Raw genomic sequence first — 22,072 nt, forward strand, 5'->3', positions numbered from 1 at the left:
TTGCATAACGCTTTTCAACGCCTCACAGTAGAAACCACTCCAAACCAAAATTGTTATTAAGAAAGATTCATTCAGTGAGGGGTTTCCCCCTTCTCCCATGGCAGAGGGAATGCAGCAATTATGTTCATCTGCTGGCTGCATCTTTCATAAGTAGCAAAGGATGTGAGACCTGGCAATTTTGCAGCAGGTGTCTGTTACGTGCAGAAATACATGATGTATGCAGAGTTAATCCACCGAGTGCTCTATTGCACCACGTTGTGACAGTCACTCTGTTCACACAGCCCTCAGTAACGCCAGCGGGAGTTCCAGGCACCAGCACAGGCGTTTTGCCTATTTTAAAGGATGGAGATTTTCCATCTCCAGTGGTTGATTTCAGTGCACAAAAGGCGTACAGTGACTTAGCATTTACAGGGTCAAACTCAAAGCCTGTAGGAGATGAGTGATTCAGCTTATTGGGATGATTCTGGACCTGACCCAAACAGGTTTTTTTAGATACAGTATCTCATGCAGCATAAGGCAAGGAAAGGCAAGGAAACTAGATGCTCAATTTTATTAGGCTCTGAATGAGAGGCAGGAAAACAAAAACCCAAAATTTCAAAAAAACAACCATCAAGTTTGGGCACCTCGTTTTTCAGCCTGCCTAATTTCAGAAAGGCAGGAGGTGGCAGATGCAAAAAGTGCAGTACCTGCATCTCCTGCAAAAACACGAGAGCAGTAGCCCTGTCGCATTCATGAAAAACAAATTGCTGCCTTCCCCTCCTCCGAAGTAAGAGTTTTAAAATTTTATTTCCTTTCAGCCTTAGAAATCTGTGTGTTGGAAGCACCTTGCTCCTGTTCTGTGCTCGAAGCTGTGGGTGACTCCGCACCTCTCCAAATCTAGAGTACATCCCATCCAGATCTATTTCCAGAGACTGTTGCACCTCAAAAAAAAATGATTTGGGAACCTGGAACAACTCTTTCCTCGCATGGTGATACCTCTCACACTATAATTATGATCGTCATGATTATGATTATGGATTTATTTCCATTTCTGCCCTGTGAATGGCAGATCCCTAGCTTCAAATAGAGGTGCAGGGATAACAAGGGAAGAGCGCTGCAATTCTTTTTACCAAGTGAAGGGTTTTTGTTTGACAGCTTCTGTGGGACTGTTCAGGATCCCAGGCTTGGCTGTGGGTTTGCTGTGGGATGCAGAGTGCAGCCCACACCCCATACCCACCTCAGCCAGCCCCATTTTGCTGCCATTTGGGCTTCCCACAGATCCCCAGGACAGCAGGTTCCTGTCTCACCCTGAGACAACCTGCTCTCCTTGTGACAGAGCACATGAGTCCATGTGCCCAACACAGGGCCTGGGTTCAGCCCAGAAACCAACCACCTTCCATTGGGAATGAGGTCTCAGCAAGCCCTGCCTGCAGGGCCCTGCACATTGACTGAAGACATTTCTTAATATATCCCATTTCTAACAGCGCTGCCCACTCTCATTTACAAAGACTGTGTCATTTGAGGTTAAACATGCCTTCAGACTGTAGGCACGTGTACTTCCAACTGATTTCAAGGGGAATTTGCTGCACTCAACAGTGAGGCGGCAGATGCAGCAGGTCGCCATGGAGCCATTTTGCCCCGCTGCCACAAAATGGAGCACGAGGAATGGTTCTGACAAGAGGTGTGCAGGGAGCAGTGGCAAAAAAAAGCAAGGAAATACTGAAAAAATTTGGTCTGAGGACTGTGTTCTGTGCAGCAAGTTGTTGGCATGGCCACAGCAGATTGCTTATAAGGGTCTTCCAAAGCAAAGTGGTCTAGCCCCCAAGTATGGCTTTGGGAGGGGGTGGGCAGAGTTGTGCTTGAATTGGAATTGTAACCAGAACCTGTCATTAGCCGCACAAACTTGCTTCTTCGACACTTCCCAGGTCTCGGGGTCAGAGCTAACATTTGCTAAGTCAACAGAAGTCCTTCTGTCAGCATTAGCTGGCGTTTGGTCAGGCCTCCGGCAGGAAGGGGCTGTCTGTGGAGATCAGCGAAATCAATATCTGAATATACATGTGGCTGACATGGATTCCTGTGAGTGTCTGTCAACATTTTTTGTTTAAGTTAGTAAATAGGATGTGTTTTACTCCAAAAACATCTCCTGGCTGGCAGTGAATTTGAGAAACAAAAGTTGATCGGCGTTAGCGTTGGCCTGTTTTTCCTGGAAGTGCTTTTCCCCTTATTTCTCACTTCTGGTAAGCGCTGTGCTGGGGAGTGACCCAAGCAAGAAGTCACATTCCTACACAGCAGGTGAACCAGGAACTCGCTCCCAGCGCTCGGCAGGTATGCGGAACGCGGCCCTACCTGCACCCCACGGACCCACACCAGTGCATGCAAAAAGGAGCGGATGCTTGCAGGTACAGACGGCCGTGAAGTGAGAGCATGGCACTTCAGGATGGCAGCTGAGCTCTCAGACACTGCTTTCTGCAGTGCCCAATCTGTGTACATCCTGACGTGACGGCTCACCGCCTGCACTCAGCCCCAAAAAGCAACTGCGTTTCTCCAGATGTTGTTGCACACTGCACCAAAATCAAACAATTAAAAAAAAAAAAATTAAAAAAAAAAAAAAGCAGGTCCAGTTTTCCATCTTTTTATTTATTTAAACTGTACACAAATGTAAAATACTTCAACAGCAAATCTAAGTGAAAATTGTTTGGTTTAAATTATTATGGAACAGAACCTAAAAGGAACTTTATTAAATAAACATAAAAATTGGATTTAAAGGATGCACATCTTGTAATGTATTCTACAATAGTCATTTTTTTTCACTCTACGTTCCATGTGCGTATGGTATAGAAAAGACACTGAATAGAACAAACAGAATCCATTTTGTACCCTGAAACAATTGGTAGGCCTCGTGAGGGATTGCTCAGCATGACTACATGATATATGATGGCTTTGCCATCTCATAAAAATTATAACTAATATGTTGGCCTCTTTGGTTCCAAAATTTTATGTATAATACATTTAACTGTATTCATTTTTTGCTGCTATAAAAATAACATTTTTTTCAAATGGCAGTTTTTTGACTAATCATGCAACTAAATCAGTGCAAACATTAAAAGCAATCATTCGCTTTAAAAAAGAAGCAAAAGATTTAATTTCAAGTATAAAAAAATATAAAAAAGTCATATCATAAGTCCAGTTTTGTCTAGTATGGGTCAACACTTTAAATTGCATAGCTCATGCGGCACCTGTTTACCTAGATAGTGAGCAAAGATAAGTGCACTATCAAGTACCACTTTTCAAGGCATTGAAATTTGCAAGTGCTATTATACGTGCATTCAAGCAGTTTGCAAGTGCTATGCTGTATCATTATTTTCTGATCTTTATGGCCATTCTTGACACCTCCCGGTAAGGAAATTGAAAGCACTCTCCTCTCTCCTCCTTTCCAAGACTCGTTAAAGTGTTCCTTGCCTGTTACTAAATGCACTGCATTTTTCAGAATGTCTCCACTGCGGCACTGTTGCTCCTGTGCAGGGTTCATTGGTTTAGCCGTGGTAGCGGCCGCTTGTTTGCTCGCTCCCCACACAACAGCTCCTCGCCGAGTCCCCCATCGAAGAACACAGAATGCAACTCTGACTCTTTGCTCTCAGAACAGTGAGAGATGCTCACGGTCAACACAGTCCAGATACGGTGTCAGATTCCCTTCTCCAAGACACAAACAGGTACAGCCATCCGCGGGTTGCTAGTGGTCAGTTACAGCATCAGACCCCGCCACAGTCCGATGCCAGAAACACAGCAGCTGCGTATGTGTCTGTCTCCTTCTCTCTCTCAGATGTTACCGAAGTGGAAGTGCTTACTGGAAGTGCTGTAAGAAGATACGGTTTTCCGTGATGCTTACAATTAGATAAATTTAAATTAAGAGGAAGTGATCACCTACAAAGGCAGGTGTCCTGCAGCTTCCCACTAGACCTAAGAGGTGACAGTCGACTTTTTTTTCTTTTTCTTTTTTTTTTTTTTTTTACTCTCTCTAAGTTTGGTCATTTCGACACCTGCGTGCAAGAATACGTTGTGCTCTCGCAGTCTGTGCTTTTGCCTGAGCAAAGGGAGCTCATTTCGGTCTGGCTTTGCTGGCAGGCGGGGATACAGCTGCGCAGCCGTCCACTCGTACTGGCAGGCATGTAGGTACGTCGTCACTGGTCACTGACTTCCTGCGCTCACGTCCCTTTTCCAAGCTGCCTCGTGTCTGTGTGTGTGTCTGTGTGTGCACGAGCGCGTGGTTGTGTGTGCGCACGGTGCGCGTGTGTGCGTGTGTGTGTGTGTGTCTTTAAGATATCTCATAGCATTAACTTATAAGTGGTAGGATATATAAGTGTCCAAGATCCACAAACTGCCACTGTCCTGACACCAAAGTGAAATGACTTCTTTTTTTTTTTTTTCGTCAAACTTTTCCACAGTGACTTTTCAACACTGATGCCTGGATACACAGTGAAACTTCCTCCAACACCATCTCGTACGGGAATGTTCTCTCTCTCTCTCCCCCCAAAAAAACACACCTCAAATCAAGCACAACCACATTCTTCCACAATCATATTGGGAACGTCCCTTTTCACAATGTTGTATTCATCATCAAAGTACAGCATTGACATTGTGCTAAGTTTGGTTGGAATGCAACAGGAGTTCACGGTGCCCGGGTTCAGCCCCCGCATTCGGTACTGATTCACGACGGCGGTGTGAAAGGAGGAAGCCGACCCCGGGACGCCAGCCAAGTAGGCCGGGCAGCTCCCTTCACAGTAATTCCCATAGTAACCTGATGGTGCTATGATCCAGTCATTCCACCCAATGAGTCTAAAGTCAATGTAAAACTGTTGCCTGCAACATAGATTGGTCCTGCCATCGCACTCCAGGCCTCTTTTCCGGATCCTGTGTTTGTTATCAGCGAGGCGGGCTTGCACCACTAAAAAAGGCCGGTGGGATTCCTCCCCGGGGTCCACATAAATTGGCAGCACTGAATACTCTTCACAGCCCTCACATTGAACATCCAAGTTCAGTCTCCTTTCTCCTCTCTCAAACAGAGCCTGGATCGCCTCTGTCATGGGAAAAGTGTGCCAACCACTTCTTTTGAGATCGACTTTCTTTTCAACCACATTCCACTTGTTGCTAGTGTCCGGGTCTTGGAAATAGACTTTGACTCTTACTTTTCGCCTGCTGCCTTTCTCTAAGACATATGGAAGCAGCTTCAAGTAAAGCCACAGGCTGGCTTGAACGACAAACAAGTTCTGGTTCCCTTCATTTGAGATGAAGAAATAGAGGCGGACTCTAGATGAGGCCAGATCGTCTGCAAGATAAGGAGAGATCAGCAAGATTAAGTCAAAAAGAAAACGTATCTTTTGTGCGATTCTGGGTTCAGCGGCAACGCCGGAAGACAGCTGATCGAAAAGGCGATGGGGCTGCATCAGCCAGAAGGCATGCAATGAATCTGAGAGCCCTGATCTGCAATCGAAACAAACTGCCGGGCTGCAGCCGAGTGGGTAGGATGCACTGCCACCAGCCAGGGCTCTCCCAGCACTGGGTTTCTGCAGCCGGAGAGCTGCATGGACACCACGACAGCATCGTGAAAGGTCTGGTGCTTGCACTGCCCTATCTCGCTGGTTTAAGAATAGTTTTAACTTTCAGCTCTTGGCCGATTCTCACAGCGAGAGCCCTTTCAGCAACCACTGAAACGTCAATGCCAAACCAGGGATTTTGTTTCGATTTTCACATACTCTCACGGCCGTTTAGCAGAGAGGATCCACAAGATAGCAGGAAAAATATTTCAGTAACATCCCTAAGTCTTCTACAGATGAAGCAAAGCCCTCCTAGCCTGGTACAATATCTGCCATTCACCATCCCAACCTCTGCCTTTCTCCTCGCAGCGATAACTCGCCTAGAGGCGACCAAACGAAGCAGCCGCTCTCGCTGCACCGCCACTGCTGACTGCTCCCCGTGTACCACTCAGTAACATCAGAATTCCAGCAGTGACATTATCCCGGAAAACCAAATGTCACCAAATGTCTGACATAACCCATTATTTGTAAACACAGGTGCTGCCGCATGCATCGCTGCAGAAACACCGGTGTCCCCGCTGCCGTTCTGCACTGTAAGTCCCAACCAAATCTGGCGTAGGTGATGAATGTGCCTTTGCAGCGGGGACGGTAATGCTGGTGCTTGAATCACAGCCTTGCAGTTGCTGTTTAAATTACTGCTGGAGAGGCATTTTCTCATCTGTCCTTATCTGTTTGACTTCTTTCTGCACGCAGCCAAATGAAGATTTCTCTTCCTTTTGTTTTCCTATGAATCTCTGTAATTTTTGTCAATGGTTTTTTGCACAGTCAGTGTCTCCATTTGTTACCCTAGATGCCTTCCCTCCTAATTCGCCTGCAGGGCCCATTCCTCACCCTGTAATATTTCAGGGACAAGGAATTGTCACTGTGTTTCTGTACATCTTACATCGAGGCGATATTCAAAGTGTTCACTGAAAAGCAAGTGGAAGAAACCCACCCCACACCTCCCACCAACAGCCCACCAACAAATAACAACACCAGTGCTTATGCTGAGAACACCTTCTGCACGCTAATAAATACACAACTTCTTTATAAACTGTGGTGACAGTGACAGAAAAAGAACAGTACAGCCTTGCTGCACCGATCCCCATCGCTTGTGTTGCACGAGATTGTGTGCGCCCATCAATTTTGTATGTGAATATAACAAGCATATGTATAATGCAACAGATCCCATAGATACTGTAAATGTATATGCTTTGCTAAGTGGGAGGGTAGATAAAGAAGGTGAGTAGGCAGCATCCAGGCTAGAAAGAGATTTATTTTGTGGACAAATGATCTATAGATGCCACAGAGTGATAGAGAGGCAGAGAAATGAATCGAGTGAAAGAGCAATGAGGGCAAGGAGAGATGGGCAGATAGACAGCAGGCAGCAGTGCACAGAGCGCTGCAGATGTGCAAAGTTCACCGGCACAGCGGCCACCTGGGTGAACTGCTGGGAAGCTCCGCAAAGGGACTCAGTGCCATGCGACCGCAGGGGCTGCGTGGGATTGAGGCAGCCAGGACGATGGGGATGGGGATGGATGATGGGGATGGCACAATCAGTACAGGGACAGACGGACAGAAGGGAGACAAACAGCAGCGGTAGGAAGCAGACAAGGCCAACACCATGAATGAAGGCTAAATATGTGGGGATGGAATGGCCAGGGAGGGCAAGCAGACGTCAACAGAGGGATACACACTGCGGAGCAGAGGAATTAGAAGGGCATCAGCTGCAGTGAGGGATGCGAGGGATGGAATGGGACAGGCGGAGAAGGGACAGCGGGATGCAGGGGACAGAGGCGAGCGGCTGGAAGGAGCGCTGCAAGGAGACCCGCAGGGGGACCCGGCGAGGGGGCTGGCGGGGCAGAGCCGGGCACAGGGGCACGGGACAGCGAGGCGTTGGGGGCCGGGGCGGAAGGGGTAGAGGCTAAGGACGGGCCGATGAGCCCAGTAGCCAAGGGCCCGCAGCGGGCAAGGGACGGGCAGCAGGGGCAGGCAGGGGACGGGCTGCGGGGCTCGGGGCAGGCAGGGCAGAGGACAGCGGCTCGGGGCCGGGCGGCGCCCACCTGTCTCAGCGAAGCTGATGATCTCGGAGACGGGGTCGTGGGCCGGGGGCCCGGCGCTCGCCTGCCCGTCCAGGCTGGGGATCTCGACGCGGCCGTCCTCCCGCACCTTGCCGGCGTGCAGCTTGCGCAGCGCCGTGACCATGGCCGCCTTGGGTACGGCGTGCGTGATGTTGGGCCGGTCCCGCATCTGCAGCCGGCTCAGGATGTGCCTCTTCACCGCCTCCAGGAAATCCCCGTCCACCTTGCCCGGCTCCTCGGGCCGCCGGAAGCCGCAGGAGGTGCATGTGTCCTGCGGGGAGCCCCCGGCGGGAGCCGGCGGGGTCGGGGTGGCGGCGGCTCCCAGCAGCAGCAGCCCGCAGGCCAGCAGCGCGGCCAGCACCCCCCGGCGAGCCGCCCCGTCCATGGCGGAGGAGCGGGGGGCCGAGCTGGGGCCGGCCCGGAGCGCCGCAGGGAGCCCGTCTGCAGGCAGCGCCGCTCCGAGCGCTCCGCGGCGCGGAGGGGGCGGCGGCAGCCAAGCCGGGGGCCGCAACCGCTCCGCGCGGGGAGGGAGGGAGGGGGGCCCGGGGAAGCGGCGTGTGCCGCCGGGGAGGCGGAGGGGGGAGGCCGCCCGCGCAGGCAACCGAAGTTGGGGAGGGAGGGAGAGAAGGGGGGGGGAGCGGGGGGGGGGCGGCGGGGCTGAACGCACCGAGCGCCCGGCTCCGCGGGGGAGGGGGACGGCAGCAGGTGAGGGGGTGGCCGCGCAGCCCGGGGAAGGAGGGAGGGGGAGCGGGGCCGGAGGTGCGAGGGGAGCCGGGAGCTGGGGGAGGCGGCGCCGCGCTGCCCCGGGGCCCCGCGGCGCTTCAGAGGGGCATCCCCGGGCGCCGCCGCTCGTGGTCCATCGCTCGCTTCGGCAGGGTCCGGGCGGGCCGCGGAGAGAGCTCTTTAGTCCGGCGTCATTGAGGGGGGTCAGGGAGATAACCGAAGCAGATTTATATACAATCCAATTTATAGCCTGGAAGGAGGAGGGGGGGTGGGGGGGAGAGATGCCACTTGTACCCCCCCGCCCACTCCGCCCCCGCAAGACAACAATCCACAGGCCGTGGGTGCGGGTCTCTGAGCCGCTCCGCCGCGCTCCGCTCGCTCCTTCCTTCAGCGCCCGCCGCTTCCCGACGCGCCGCCAAAGTTGACGCGGAGCACCGCCGGGGCGGGGGCCGCGGGCGGCGGGTGCGTGGCCGACGGCTCCACGGTGCCGAGGCGTCTCCCCGCGACGGCGGGATCGGGAGATCCGCGCGGAGGTTCCGGAGGATGCGGCGGTCCCCGCGCGGTTCTGCAGCGCTGCGCGGCCGCTCCGCGGGGACTCAGCGCGGTGCCGGCGGTCCCGGGAGTGCTGCGCGGATCCACTCGGTCAGCCCGGCGCTGCGGCTCGCTGCCTCGCTCGCTCTTTTTAAGCAATATCTCCCTTGTTGGTGGTTTGGGTTTTTATTATTATTATTATTATTATTATAAGTATTATTTTTTGTTGTTGTTGTTGTTGCCGCCGCCGCCGCCGCTGCTCCAGTTAATCTGTCTCTCCCTCTCTCCCTCCTCTCTCTCTCTCCGCGTCTGTTTGATCTCCGCTCGCCGTGCGCCGGCTCCAACGCCGCGTTTTGTTTTGGTTTGGTTGGGGCTTTTTTTAACGCGTCTGATGTTCCCTCGCGGCTCCGCAGTGGAAGGGCTCGGGGAAGCGGCTCGCTCCTCGCTTATCGGCCGCGCGTCTCCTCCTGCTAATTCCCACCCCCCCCCTGCAAAATCACGACATTGTGGCACTTTCTACTGAAACTTTTATACAGGAGTTAAAACCACGTGGGAACTCCAACCTATAACAGAGCCGCCGTGGGTTCCTCACTATTTGGAAGATTAAGTTTTTTGCCCCCCGGGCTATTACAGTAACTTCCTTATGCGGAGCTATTAACTGCGCTGTTCCTTTAACTCCCCCCGTTCCTCCCGGTTCCCGCACACACCCACCGCACCGCACCGCGCCGCAAGGTCCGACCCCGGCCGGGAGTTGGGTGCCCCCCCCCGGGCTGTTCCTTTGCCTTTTAAGCACTCGAAAGGAGAAGGCATTAGAAAGTTTACCGTCGGGTTGGTTTTGCGACGGGGCGGGTGCGAGCGTGTGTTCGGTGCAGCGGGACGGGGGCTCTCCTGGGCAGCGCGGTGCGGTGAGGGGGACATAACGGGACCCCGAGCCCTGCGAGCGGGTTTCCCTTTGCGGGTAAGCCTCGAGGGCGGGGTAAGGCTCCGCTTCCCATCCGGCTACCCCGCAGCCAAGCCCGAGGGAGGGCGGGCGGGCCCCCAGCGGTCGGGGCGAGCCGGCCAGGTGCACGCAGCCTCCGCCCCGCCGAGCTGCGGGTGCACCCCGGGGCCGCGCGGTCCCGCACCGCCGCGGGCATGGCCGGGCCGAGGGCGCCCCCGCGGGGCCGCGTCGGGAAGCGGCGGGGCGGGGGGCAGCGGGGCGGGCGGGGGGAGGCAGCGCGGGGCCGTCGTAACCGCCGCGGAGCCCAGCGCTGGCTTCGCAAAGGGCAGGAGCGCGTTTGCAAGGAGCCGCCGCTTTTTTAAGAAGGAAGATAAAACTTGGGCAGTGTGTCTGTGTGCGCTGCACAGGCTGCTGTCACCTGTCACTAATAGAAGCCACCAGGGGCATAAAGAGGGACAGTGAGGGATCAGCTAAAGGCAGAATCGCTATCCCCGTACCACCACCGATCTTTTATCTGGCTTTAAGGAAAGACAAACAGCGCCGTGGAGCACCATCGCATCGCAATCCCGGTCTGATCACAGTGATATTAAGGGCAGCGTAGCACACCTACATAAGGGGCTCAGAATTAGCGCCTGCATTTCGTGCCTCCTGCTAACAGGTTGTGAATGGAAAGCCCAGAATGTAAAAAAAGAAATAATGCTAAAAATCCAATCACTCGGACATCCTGTAAGCTAATAAGAGCACGTGAAGGCGGCAGGCTTAGTGCTTCACAGTAATTAATTTGACAGCAAAGAGCTAACAAGAAAACAACAGCAGAGCAGTGGTGAGTGGTGCGTAGAGGTCACTGTCACATGAAAGCTGAGGGTAAACATGGCCATTTTGGCCCTTTCCTGCTGCTGCTGCTTTGCCTTTTTTCCTCCTCTTTCAGCAAACTACGGGCTTTTTGCATATTCAGACCTTGGGAAGATGCATCCTCTCCAGCAGCTGCCAACAAATGAACGCACTGATTAATCTCCCCTTACTGACAGTGCGCTCAGGGTTCACTCTGAGGCTCCCTCCCAAGCGATGAAGGCAGCAGGGTTGGCTCTGTGCTTCGCTCAGAGAGCACAGCTTGGTGATGGAGCCATAGCACTCTGTTCATTTTCAGCCCTCAGCTCTCAGTTCTATCCCCTGGGCACAGACCTGTTGCTGGCACACCGCAGCTGAAGGAGCAGCACGGAGGTGGTAGCTTCACACCCCCCACCTCCCCCCCGTCCTCTGTTTGCTCTGAGCTCATCTGCGTGAGGCTCTGCGTTCACACGCACCTCTCTAACCGGCTGCTCACCATCTGACTCAGGGTCACGCGTCTCCATGAGTTAAATGCAGGGGAAGCCAGGAAGGGAAGGGCCGGGATGTGTGCTGAGTGGGCAGTGCGAGGTGCTGTGCGAGGTGCTGTGCGAGGTGCAGCACTGAGGGCATTTCCTGCAGAAATGTCCAAGTCTACTGGACTGGAAATCTGATGCTCATTAAAGCTGCTGGTGTAAGGAGATGGGGATGCATGCCATGCCTCAGCCTGTACAAAGCAGTGTGCTCCAATGCATCGCACTGCTCCAGTTCTTCCCACAGCCCTTTGCTGTCTTCCCAGGCCAGACAGTGCAGATGCTGCTCTGGGGGCAGGTCTGCATCCCTCAGACCAGAAGGATGCTCTGAAGCAGAGGACATGGCCACGGCATAGGGCAGCTCCCACCCAGGGTGTATCTTCACAATGCATGGCCAAGGCTCTGGCCCCCACTATGATTGCTCCAGCACCTTTTGTGCTCTTAAACCAGCAGCAACATCTGTTAGGTAACCTTCCTAATCCCTCTGAGGAAGGATTTTCTTTACCGATGGCTGAACTGCCTAAAGCTTCTCATATATAAGAGGCCTGGTTTGCACTATGAACACTTGCCCTTTGATACCAGCAGACACAAGTTCTACTACCACAGGCATCTTTTTCTGCAAGCGTTTCCTCAAAATAACATAGGCTATACTGGCAAAAGCACTTTTTCTGCTCTTCTAGCTGTATCTACATGGGGGAGGTTGGGCATAGTGGAGCGCAATCTGTTTGAAATGGCACTTCAGAAGAGCACTGCTCTCCTGCAGGAGTTCAAGGGTAGACATTGGATCATGCACTGCTGCTCCACATGTGGAAGAGCTCTATGCAGGGTGGCCGCTGTCATCATGCTTTAACTGCAGAGAGATGTGGTTACAGGGCTGTGAGGGCAGCGCTCTGTGTGAGATTTCTATTCATCCCTTCTTTCTCTTCTTAAGAAAGTGATTCCTCACTACCCATAAATGAATCAGGGAATCATTAAGGTTGGAAAGAACCACTAAGATCACCAAGTCCAACCATCAGCCCGTCTCCACCATGCTCACTAACTACATCCCTCAGTGCCACATCTACACAGTTCTTGAACACCTCTACGGATGTGACTGACCCCAGTACTGACTCCTGGGAAGCACCAGTAGTGACTAGTCACCAGCTGGATTTAACCCCAATCACCAAATGCTTTTAAAACAACTGCAAAAAAACACTGGAAGTTTCAGAAGCACCTTAGATTTGTGGAAGGAGAAGGCCTATTGGAAGTCACATAGGTAAATGTCATTCTGAAAGGATTGTGATGTTTTCTGAACTGGCGAGGCAGACCCAACTCATGAGAAAAAAAACAGCAAGAGGTTCCCTGGCTTCCCTGCACTCCTTTAAGAACAAACACGTCTGGAAGAGCAGCCAATGCAGCCCAGCCCAGGTGTCAGGCAAGAAGGGAAGACATGGAGGTCAGAGGGAGGACAGGACTCCACGGGACCCGACAGCCCCGTCCCGTCCCGTCCCGTCCCGTCCCGTCCCATCCCATCCCATCCCACTGTCCGGCCCCTTACCTGTGGTGTCGCAGGGCAGCGTCCCGACCTCTTCTCCACCCCTCGTAAAGGTTTGGATCCACACTGCTGCCCCAGGATACAAAGCGCAGATCCTTGTCCCAGAGCACAAGGCAGTGCCTTCCAGCAAAACGATGGCTTTGGTGTCCAAAGAAGGACCAAAGACCATCAGGTGGATACCCCTGGCATTCAGATTGTATCCACAGCTCTAGGATGGCCCAAGAGCACTCCTGTTTTCCTCACGCGCTTTGTCCTCAGCAGCCCAAAGCTGTACTCTTATAGCCAAGCAGTGACTTCCTCTGAAGTTGCTTGTATTGACCTAAATAGGTTGGGGCGGGTGAGGACACACAGACAAGATGAAAAAGCCATGCTGGTTGCCCAACAAAGAAGTGTCTGCTTTGTGGTGAGCGCTTTTAACATATAAGCACTTTTAACATATTGTTAAAGAACACGATTTTCATGTTTAAGTTCACACCAAAAGCCTTGCAAAGGAGCAAAGACAGAGAAAATAAAATCTGCATTTAAGTGGTAAACAAAACAGTTAAAACTTCTCATAATGCGAGCGCCGCACACTGAGGTGATGCATTTCAAAGGCGACCGCTGTATTTCATCCGTGCACCCAGCTGTGGTACGTGGAGCAGATGAGGGACGTGAGTACCAGGAAAGAGCTGTGCTAACATTGGTTGTCCTGAGAAAAGCAGGGCACGGGGATGGGATGGAGAGGCTTCGCACTGATTTTAAATAGAGTTCAGAAGCAAAAGATGCCTAGCATTTTTCAGTGCTGTGGGAGATGGAGTACAGCAGGTCAGCTGCCTGGTGGACCATTGGTGGCACCTGGCGAGCACCAAGCACAATTTGAAGGAAGCCAGAAGCCCTGCACTCAGGCTGATTTCCTTCTCCGCATCCCATTTTCACAAGCCCTACACTGAAGATTCATTCAACCTTTGTTAAGTAGCTTTAAAACCAAGCAGTGTACAAGAATTCAACCTATTCAGAGTGAGGCTCACTGCATGGCCACAGTACCGACTGTCAAAAGTCATTTTCAGTCTCTTCACACTTGCCAGAATTTGTGTGCTCTTTGCTGCACCAAACCCAAACATACCCATACAGTGTGGCTATTCAGTGGGCATGGTGGGGATGGGCTGCTGGTTGGACTGGGTGACCTTGGTGGTCTTTTCCACTCTTCGTGATTCTATGATTCTCTAGCATTTGCTTTCATGATGCTGAGAGGCATGGCTTAGGAATGGAGCTCGGTAGGTCAGGCTGATGGTTGGACTCGATCATCCAGACGGCCTTCTCCAACCTTCACATGTCTGTGATTCTTCTAGAACGCCTTGAAATTAAAGACCACGGCTCCAGCTGCCGCTCTCAGACCACTGAGATGTTCCTCAAAGATGCTGTAAGAACACGGGAGCTTTCCAACCCCACCATTTACAAGCAAGTTTTGTTCTGCTGCCTCCCTTACCCCTGTCTCCTCAGCAACGCCTTTTGCCATTTCTGAGCAACATTTATTGCTGTGGTTTCGGTCCTGGTGCAACGCTATTAAGAATAAATCACAGTATGTTGAAATATTACTATGAAATACACTACACAAGGGTAAGACGACAAAGAGCTGCTCTGAAGACTGCAAGAACTGAAGCACATGGATCACATTAAGCAGAAACTGGCCTGCAAGAGACATAGATACTGAGACATTAGGGGTGGTGCAAAGAAGGAACAGGAAGGTGTCTTGTTTTAGGGTTTTTTCTGCTTAAAAGATGAGAGAGAGGGCCTAGGGGAGGGGAATGCATGAAAAAGAAAAGGATGAGCCTCTTTTTTTTTTTTTTTTTTTTTTTTGGCTACTCCAGGTGGGGTTTTCCTCTGTTTAAATGCTGAAGGACAGAAAGATTTTAAATTAAAATCTTAATAAATATAGCCCTGAGGCTAGTAACATTATTACAACCAAGATGATTACAGCAACCAAGCCACAAAAGAAATATATATATATTTATTTATTTGAAGCATAATAAGCCTCAATATTTAGCTGGGAGAAAGCTAGGCAGCTAACTGACTTCCAAACTAGAGAACTCTGCATTCTGCTGCGCTGAAAGGATTAACCAACACTATACATACTTTGCAGGGTTTGGTTTCTCTCCTGTGCAGGATAGCATGATTACTGCTTCTATTTAAATACATACATATATCTATATAAAATGTGATGTATATATATGAATCACAATGGCTCAGATCACGTGTGTGAAGGCTGGCAAGAGAGAGGCCCAAGTTTGCAATCTGTAACAAGAGATATGGAGATCATTCAGTACCTTCCCTGTGAAAGAGCTTCCCAGGCCCTCAAGCTTGTTCCGGTGAACAAGGCGTGTTCTCCTTCAGATAGGTCTCCTCTGAACCGATTCTAGGCTGACAACAAGATTCCACAGTTTGTTTGTGTGTTGGTTTTTTGTTTGTTTTAATTACGGGAATATTTTAATAAAGGATACGGGGATGCAAAAGAAAGGATACAAGCTGATAAAGATGATTAAATCATAGAGCAACTGCGGAGTGGGTCATGAAGTGTTATAATCCCCAACTCCCCTCTGCTTTCTGCCTCAATGTGTTAATGCATCACACTTTAGTACAGTGACACTTTCAGCCCTAGGTGGAAATTCACACATGATGAAGAGGTGGAGGAGGATTTCCAGATGGTCAGACCTCGGGGAGTGTGAAAAGGTGGGGGGAGGAAGGGAAAAACTGCTGAAGGAAATCGGACTTTGGTCACATCAGTAATTTCCAGCTGAAAATGGAATATTAAACAACAACAACAAACACAAAACAATACAACCAATGATCCCACACCAGAGCCAGATGCACTCAGGTTTGGATGTTGTGCATAACAGCTCCTCACCGTTGCTGGTCATGAAAGATCCCTTGAAACCACTGCCTTGTTTGTGGGCAACAGTGAAAGGTGCGAGCTTCATTTTCTAGGCTAGGTTTCAAAGAGGGTACCACAGCATCCCAACATGGACCCAATTAGTCTTTTCATTCTCCCCAGCTTCTCTTTACTAGAGACAAGTGGTACTTGCTCTGAGTCACACAAGCTCAGCAGAGATGCATTTGGCTGCTGCGTGTTCTCCAGGGCCCCCTCCTGCAGGCCCACAGCTCCAAGAGCAGCAGAGGGCACCGAGACAGCACATGCAAAGCATACAGCTCCTGGGTCACTGAGACAGCCCAGAACAGGTCCTGCTCTCTTCTGGGAGAGCATAACACAGCAGCTGCTGTCACACAGCGGGACTGCTCTAAGAAGACCTCATTTACTGCAGCCTTTTGGGGGAAATAGGAAAACAGTCATAAGGCATAGTTCAGGGTCTGCACCTCCTGGATAAGAGATGCTAGCATTGTGTGAGGAATTAGCACTGGGTGGTATACCCTGCACAGCCACAGCTTCTCTCAGCTGTCAGGGGACCTTTAAGGTGGCTTATTTTGGCAACTTACTTTGGCCAACAGTGTGCGCCGTTGGTGTTTAAAGAGGTCCCCTTAAAATGGCATAAAAAGGAAACAGGAGGTAGGACAGCTCTAACCCCATTTTTTAAAGGCTCTCCTTCACCTCTGAGGTGTTCCTGAATCAGAACACTTCTTCTACCACAAACTGGATGCTGAAGATGCCAGCGGCATGCAGCCATGATGGCAAGCACTATTTTATTCAATAGCACCAGCATGAACACATCTCCTGGATGGTAACAAATTAAATGGACTGAAGAGTGGGGGATGACTTGGAGAAATGTCACAAAAAATGAGGTGGCTGCACAATATTTGCACTTTGAGGAAGTGTTTGTTGAATGTCCACTCCCTGACACTCCCAGTAGAAACCACATCGTGCACAGAGCTCAGGAACACAAAAGAAAAAAAAGAAGTGCTTTGCCCGCATTCAACACCTGTAAAATCTGTGCTCTTAAATAAGAGGAGTGTTCAGACTTAGTTAATTGAATTTATAGGTCAAAATCAGGGATGTTACAGCAAAAGATGAAGGAACATCAAGCACCTAGTGTAGTGGTGATTCCCATGAGGATATATCTGGGATGCTGGGGTGCCTGTTTCATGCTTCAGCAGCAGACCTGCAGCCTCTGAGTCTCAGAAGCCCAGGATGAATGCTACAGGCTTTAAGCATCTTGTCATGACTGAATGAGCAGCTCTGACTCTTTTCCCTGATGGACTCAACACAGCAGGTGCTTTCAGCCTGCCTACCTTCCAGATCAGGTGTTCAAAATCACAGCAGTAAATATAATTTTTCTTCCTTTTTTTTTTTTCCTAGAAGAGCTCAAGGTGGGTGGAGAGTACAGCAGGCTATTTTTGATCATACCTTCATTTAGTCAGGAGTCCAATATCTCATGGAGGGGGGGTTCAGTCCCCCTCCTCTGCCTAACAGGAGTCCAGGAAGGAGCAGGCCATGAGGTGGAATGGAGACAGGGGTACTCAGAACCCCCTGCTGGGTCAGTGCAGGCACCAAGGGCACACAGTGTCCCCAGTAGTGCTCCAGGCAGGCTGCTGCAACAGGCACGAGGCCAGGCCTCAGGCTTTCTAGCCCACCAGCCAAAACATCTGCTAATACCTCATCCTCAAAGGAGGGGGAAGCAGGATATTCCCCTGGTGAGCACACTGCCAGGAGAGATGTACTGACTCCCCCTGGGAGCAAGGAATGGAGCCATGTGAAATCCCGTGCTTGGCCCTCACATCTTGAGCAAGGAGCACGGTATACACGGAACAGGGCAGCATTGACAACCCCCCTGCTTTTCTCTGACAAGAATGGATTCATGTTCTGTTCCTGGAGAAAAGCCAGAAGCTGAAACTGTGATGCTCAAGAGATGCTCAGCCCTTCAGCAAGCAGGTTTAAGAGGCTGCACCCCCCCAGCACCTGCTCCAGCAGCAAGGCTGCCTTAGTGGGTACCATGGCTGCCAAGTCAGGTCTGACAAAAGAGGCAGAGATTTGGCATTTGTGGTGGCTGTTGAGAATAGGCATTGCAGTACCCCACAAGCTCCCAAGTCCATTAAGTTTGCCTCCTTGCCACTGCAAGACAGTGCGTTCCCTCTCACCAAACCATCTCTGCAGTTGCCATGCTAACAGCCCCCAAGCAAGAGTAGGTACAGCTGCCCCAGAGTCCAAATTACTGCATGACACACAACATGCAGACTGCTTTGAGCATTACAGCAGACCAGGAATCACCTGCTCAAGGACTACATGTTGGTAGCTGGTGGTCTTCCCCATCTCTAACATGGCACCAATCTGCAGGATTGTTACTGTAGGCAAACTGCTCCCACCATTACCTAGATAATTTTATAAGGCTGAATTTGTTCTGTTTTACAGTAGCTATTAAAATAAACAGATGTAAGGTTGGAATGTAGAGCATACATTCAACTATGTATTAAGGATTGACAGTAAACAAGTGATTGACAGTTTACAGAGATCATTCTTGCAGCAAAAGTACAATAGCTGAAGAATCAGTGGGTAGAAGCACAGTATTTGCTTGTAGTGGAATGGCAGCTATGAACCAACATAGAACAAGAAAGTAATAATCAGGTCCTCATTTTTTCTGCTCTCTGAAAGGGTAGGGAGGGTTTCCACACCAGACACAGTCCCAGAGCAAAGCTGCCACCTCCTTCAGGCCTCCAGCTCAGGCCTCTCATGCAACTGACCAGCCCTGAATTGCCCTAGCAACAGGAGAATATTCCTTATAAAAGTGCCTCAACTTCTGAGGAAAAGCCACTGCCCAGAGATTTAATTCTGACAGCCCAAACTGGAAGAAACAAAATGGAGCAGAGGCCTGGTAGCTAATTGCAAGTTACAAGCTTTGGCTTCTCACAATTACCAAGGTTGGAAGCCATCCACCTACCACCAGTACACTAAATCACATCTCTTTGTACAACCTCATGCAGCCCAAAGAGGCAGTGTTAAGAACAAGACAACCTGGTGCACAAGGACAACTCTATCAAATTTCTAAGTTCAAGATAGTCCCTCACATATATGTTTAACACAAAGTCCTAGTCATACGTCCTAAAAAAAGTAAAACAAAGTGTGCACCTCTTCATCACAGACCTACTTTTCAAATGCTCCAAGACTATTTAATACCTTGTACTTCACTGGATTTGTGTCTCGTGCTGAAAACTATTCCCTCTGGAGCGTATTTCCCTTTTTCTTTCCAAAAAAGAACAAAAGATAAGTTTTAACTTGGTGTTGATGCAATATTCACCCCACCCAGAACAGTGTAACCAACTTTGAAAGCTCATGTAAAAAACATGAAGAGTAATTTTTTACTTAGCTCTTGTTATGAACAATTCAGAGATAAGAAACAAGGCAAGACACGTCTCAGCTGCAAGTGTGAACATGATCTCAACACTGCAACATTTTCCTTGCCCAGCTAGAGATGGGTTGGCAGCATGAGGTAAATGAAGGTAGGTTACAGGTGACAAGAAGGTAAAAAGCCTGTTATTAAGCTAGGTGTAAGCAGTTCTGAAGCTTCATTAGGGCCGGGGAACTCAACCCTGGACATTGCACCTGCTTGATTTTCTCTGAAAATTAACATTAAACAAATGCTGTAAAGTTGAAGCTAGGTTGGAGAGGATTCAGATGCATCTCTCCCTGCTCTCTGACTAGGCAGTGGCTGGGAGGAGGTGTCATGGACACATATCAAATTCTTTTCTTTAGCAGGGAAGCAAATCCCTATTCACCACCAGTTTCCCCAAAGTGCAGAGGGCACATCATCTGCTGTCCTCCAACCACAGCTGCAGATGATGAGGGAACTGCAGAACTGCAGCACATTAAGAGGTGCATTTGAGCACTGACCTATTTTTGTTCATCTGCCACGGGAGAGACATGTGGAAACATTGTGGTTTGATGCATTTGATTAAAAATATGCTAATGAATAAAGAAAATTAAGTGTATCCCTTGGGCTCCTGGCACGCTGCCAAGGCAAGCACTGGGACCACCAACAGGAGGTCCTTATGCTTCACCTTTTGCAAGCCTTCAGCTTCCAAGTGCAAAGGATGATGACCCAGCAGAAACAGGGCTTAAAGTTAAGCGTTGTGTGTCCTGCCTCCAGTTCTCTCTAAATGCCACAATATTTGGAAGATTTATGCCCCAGGTGCTGGAATCAGCAAGTGTAAGAACATCTTGTTTGCATTGAAAAAAAAAAACTTCTACCATCACTGCTTGCAGAAAGCAAGCTTGCAGACATGAAGCAAGTGCACTCAAAAGGCTTGGAAACAAAAGACCATGAAAGAGAACTCCAAGTTCATTTTCTAAAGCACCTCATTATTTTTAAACCAAGTGTAGTTTTGGAGGCCTGACTGCTGGTTTTCAGACTCCTGAGGAAAAGCTGCAAGCACAGCCTTCATTCCCACACAGGAGAACCTCTGCCTGCCCTCCTCTCTCTGTGCTGCTCAGGGAAGGGGGAAACTATAAAAGTAAACTCAACTGGTCACAGCGTTACCCTCTTCTCCACAAGCATTTGCTGTGCTACCATCATCACTCACATGGATTTACTCAAGGTATCCTACAAGAACACTGTAATCTGGCAGCAGGGACAGGCAGATCACCTGCTCTGCTACTGCTCCTCAGGTAGGAAACTGCTCTGAAGTCTGAGGTGTCTGGCCCTCCCAGCATTAGTAATCCTTCCATGGGTAGTTCTTCCTAAAAATCTGAGTCACTCTCCATCATACTGCAGCCATCAGAGCTGGAACTGGGCAGCTGGCAATGCTTGGGAAACAAGTGTCCACAGTCTGGTGGCACTGCTCAGCACCTAGTTAGAGCAGTCACCAGCAGCAAAAGGAAAGAAGGGTCATGTCTAGCTAAGCTACCTCAACCCAAGTAGAATCAGGAAGACTTGAAAGTAAAGATTAACTTCCATGGACAAAAAATAAGCATCTCTATAAAGAAATAAAATTTGGGGCCCGGGAAAGGAATAGGTTCTCCCCCACAGCCCTGCCTAAGGTGGTAACTAGAATTGCTAGATTTAAAACCACTTACTCCACCCTGCAGGCATCTGTTCAGCAACGGAGCAGGTCTTGGTTTTCGTAACTCCACCTCCCAGCAGGAAGCAAAGTTTAACCTTCAGAATGCTTCCATTCTGCGCAAGGATCCTTTTGTCACATTTACATCTGACTTAAATCATTTATCTCAGGTTTTCTTCAATGCTGCTAGAACTGAAGAGCCAAACACCTGGAAGTGAAAGTGCAAGCTGTCTTCGGCACTGTTGCAATGATGGTTTTCATTTAAAAGCAAGAATTTGGTTATTTTTAAAGATAATTACTCCTTCCCCCAGTCCATAGTTGTTTTCCTTGTTTACATGTATAGCAATGTAATGGCATCATTTTGTGGGATGGGTAATCATGTTACAGAGCACTCCGAGACCACAGGTTGAGAAATGCTCATCTAAACAGCAAGTTCAGTTTATTGTATATGTTTTCCTTTCAAATAAAAAACAGCATTATTAAGCAGTAGGGAGTTACTTTCCTTGTCTCTCCGTGCTGCATGTACATACAAGTTTGTCCTTAAATTTGAGTATTTGGCCTATGAAGCCAGCATGCATAAAGCCTCTGATATCCTGAACACTAGACCTTAAAAAACAAATCCTATAAACCCTGATTATATCAAAAACACGATCCTGCCTCAAAGCCAAATAACAAAGCTCATTGAAGGTAACTTGCTGTAAACTCTGAAAATTAATCAACCTTATCTGGAAGGCAACTGCAAAGCACATGGTCTCAGTCATACCTCTGCATCTTATCTCCAGCCCCTTAGGAATCACAAGGCTTAGGGAGCTGCCAGTATCGCCCCCTTAGAACCCATTCCCACAGCAGACACTGAGTTTGCAGTTGGGAAGGGAAACTGGGGAACATGAGAATAAGTATTTTTATCCTGATATTCCCACCTCCAAAACTGAGGCTTTATACCGAGAAGAAAGAAATACCATCTTCACTTGACCACAGACACAAAGAGTTTTGTCAAGTACTGCACAGTCCTCTGGAACAACAACTATTCTCTGGCATACAAATTACTACTCAGTGAGCAGAACATACTAACACTGGCAGTGCAAACAAGCTTAATGCTATTGAAATCACAAAGCTACTGTCCTTTTGAGAAACTGGATGTTCTGTTGCACACTAGAACACTTAGACAGGAGTTGGCTCTTCCATTTGCATGCAAAAGGAAAGCTTTAACTTAGAGCAAGGCCTCCTACTGTTCAAGAAAATAATAGCAGAGCAAAAAGAAGATTCTAGTTCACAGGGATTTCTACATATAATTCTGTAGCAGATAAATAGCAGCTACATGTACACTCATCTGAGCATGCTGAACAGCCCTCTCCATGGTAGAGCTGCTAACTCTGAAA

At 49.6% G+C, this 22,072-nt stretch overlaps 1 protein-coding gene across 1 annotated transcript; it reads right to left on the reverse strand.

Moving 5' to 3' along the window:
- Positions 1-4,526: 4,526 nt before the first annotated feature.
- On the reverse strand, positions 4,527-8,015 carry INHBB (inhibin subunit beta B; the record flags this gene model as incomplete). The annotated part of the gene is made up of 2 exons (XM_079538737.1): positions 4,527-5,302; positions 7,613-8,015. 2 exons carry the CDS (start codon positions 8,013-8,015, stop codon positions 4,527-4,529), a joined length of 1,179 nt encoding a protein of 392 aa, XP_079394863.1.
- Positions 8,016-22,072: the final 14,057 nt, after the last annotated feature.

This window comes from Tetrao urogallus, assembly GCF_951394365.1.
Source record: "Tetrao urogallus genome assembly, chromosome: 8".
In the NCBI taxonomy this organism is placed as follows: domain Eukaryota; kingdom Metazoa; phylum Chordata; class Aves; order Galliformes; family Phasianidae; genus Tetrao; species Tetrao urogallus.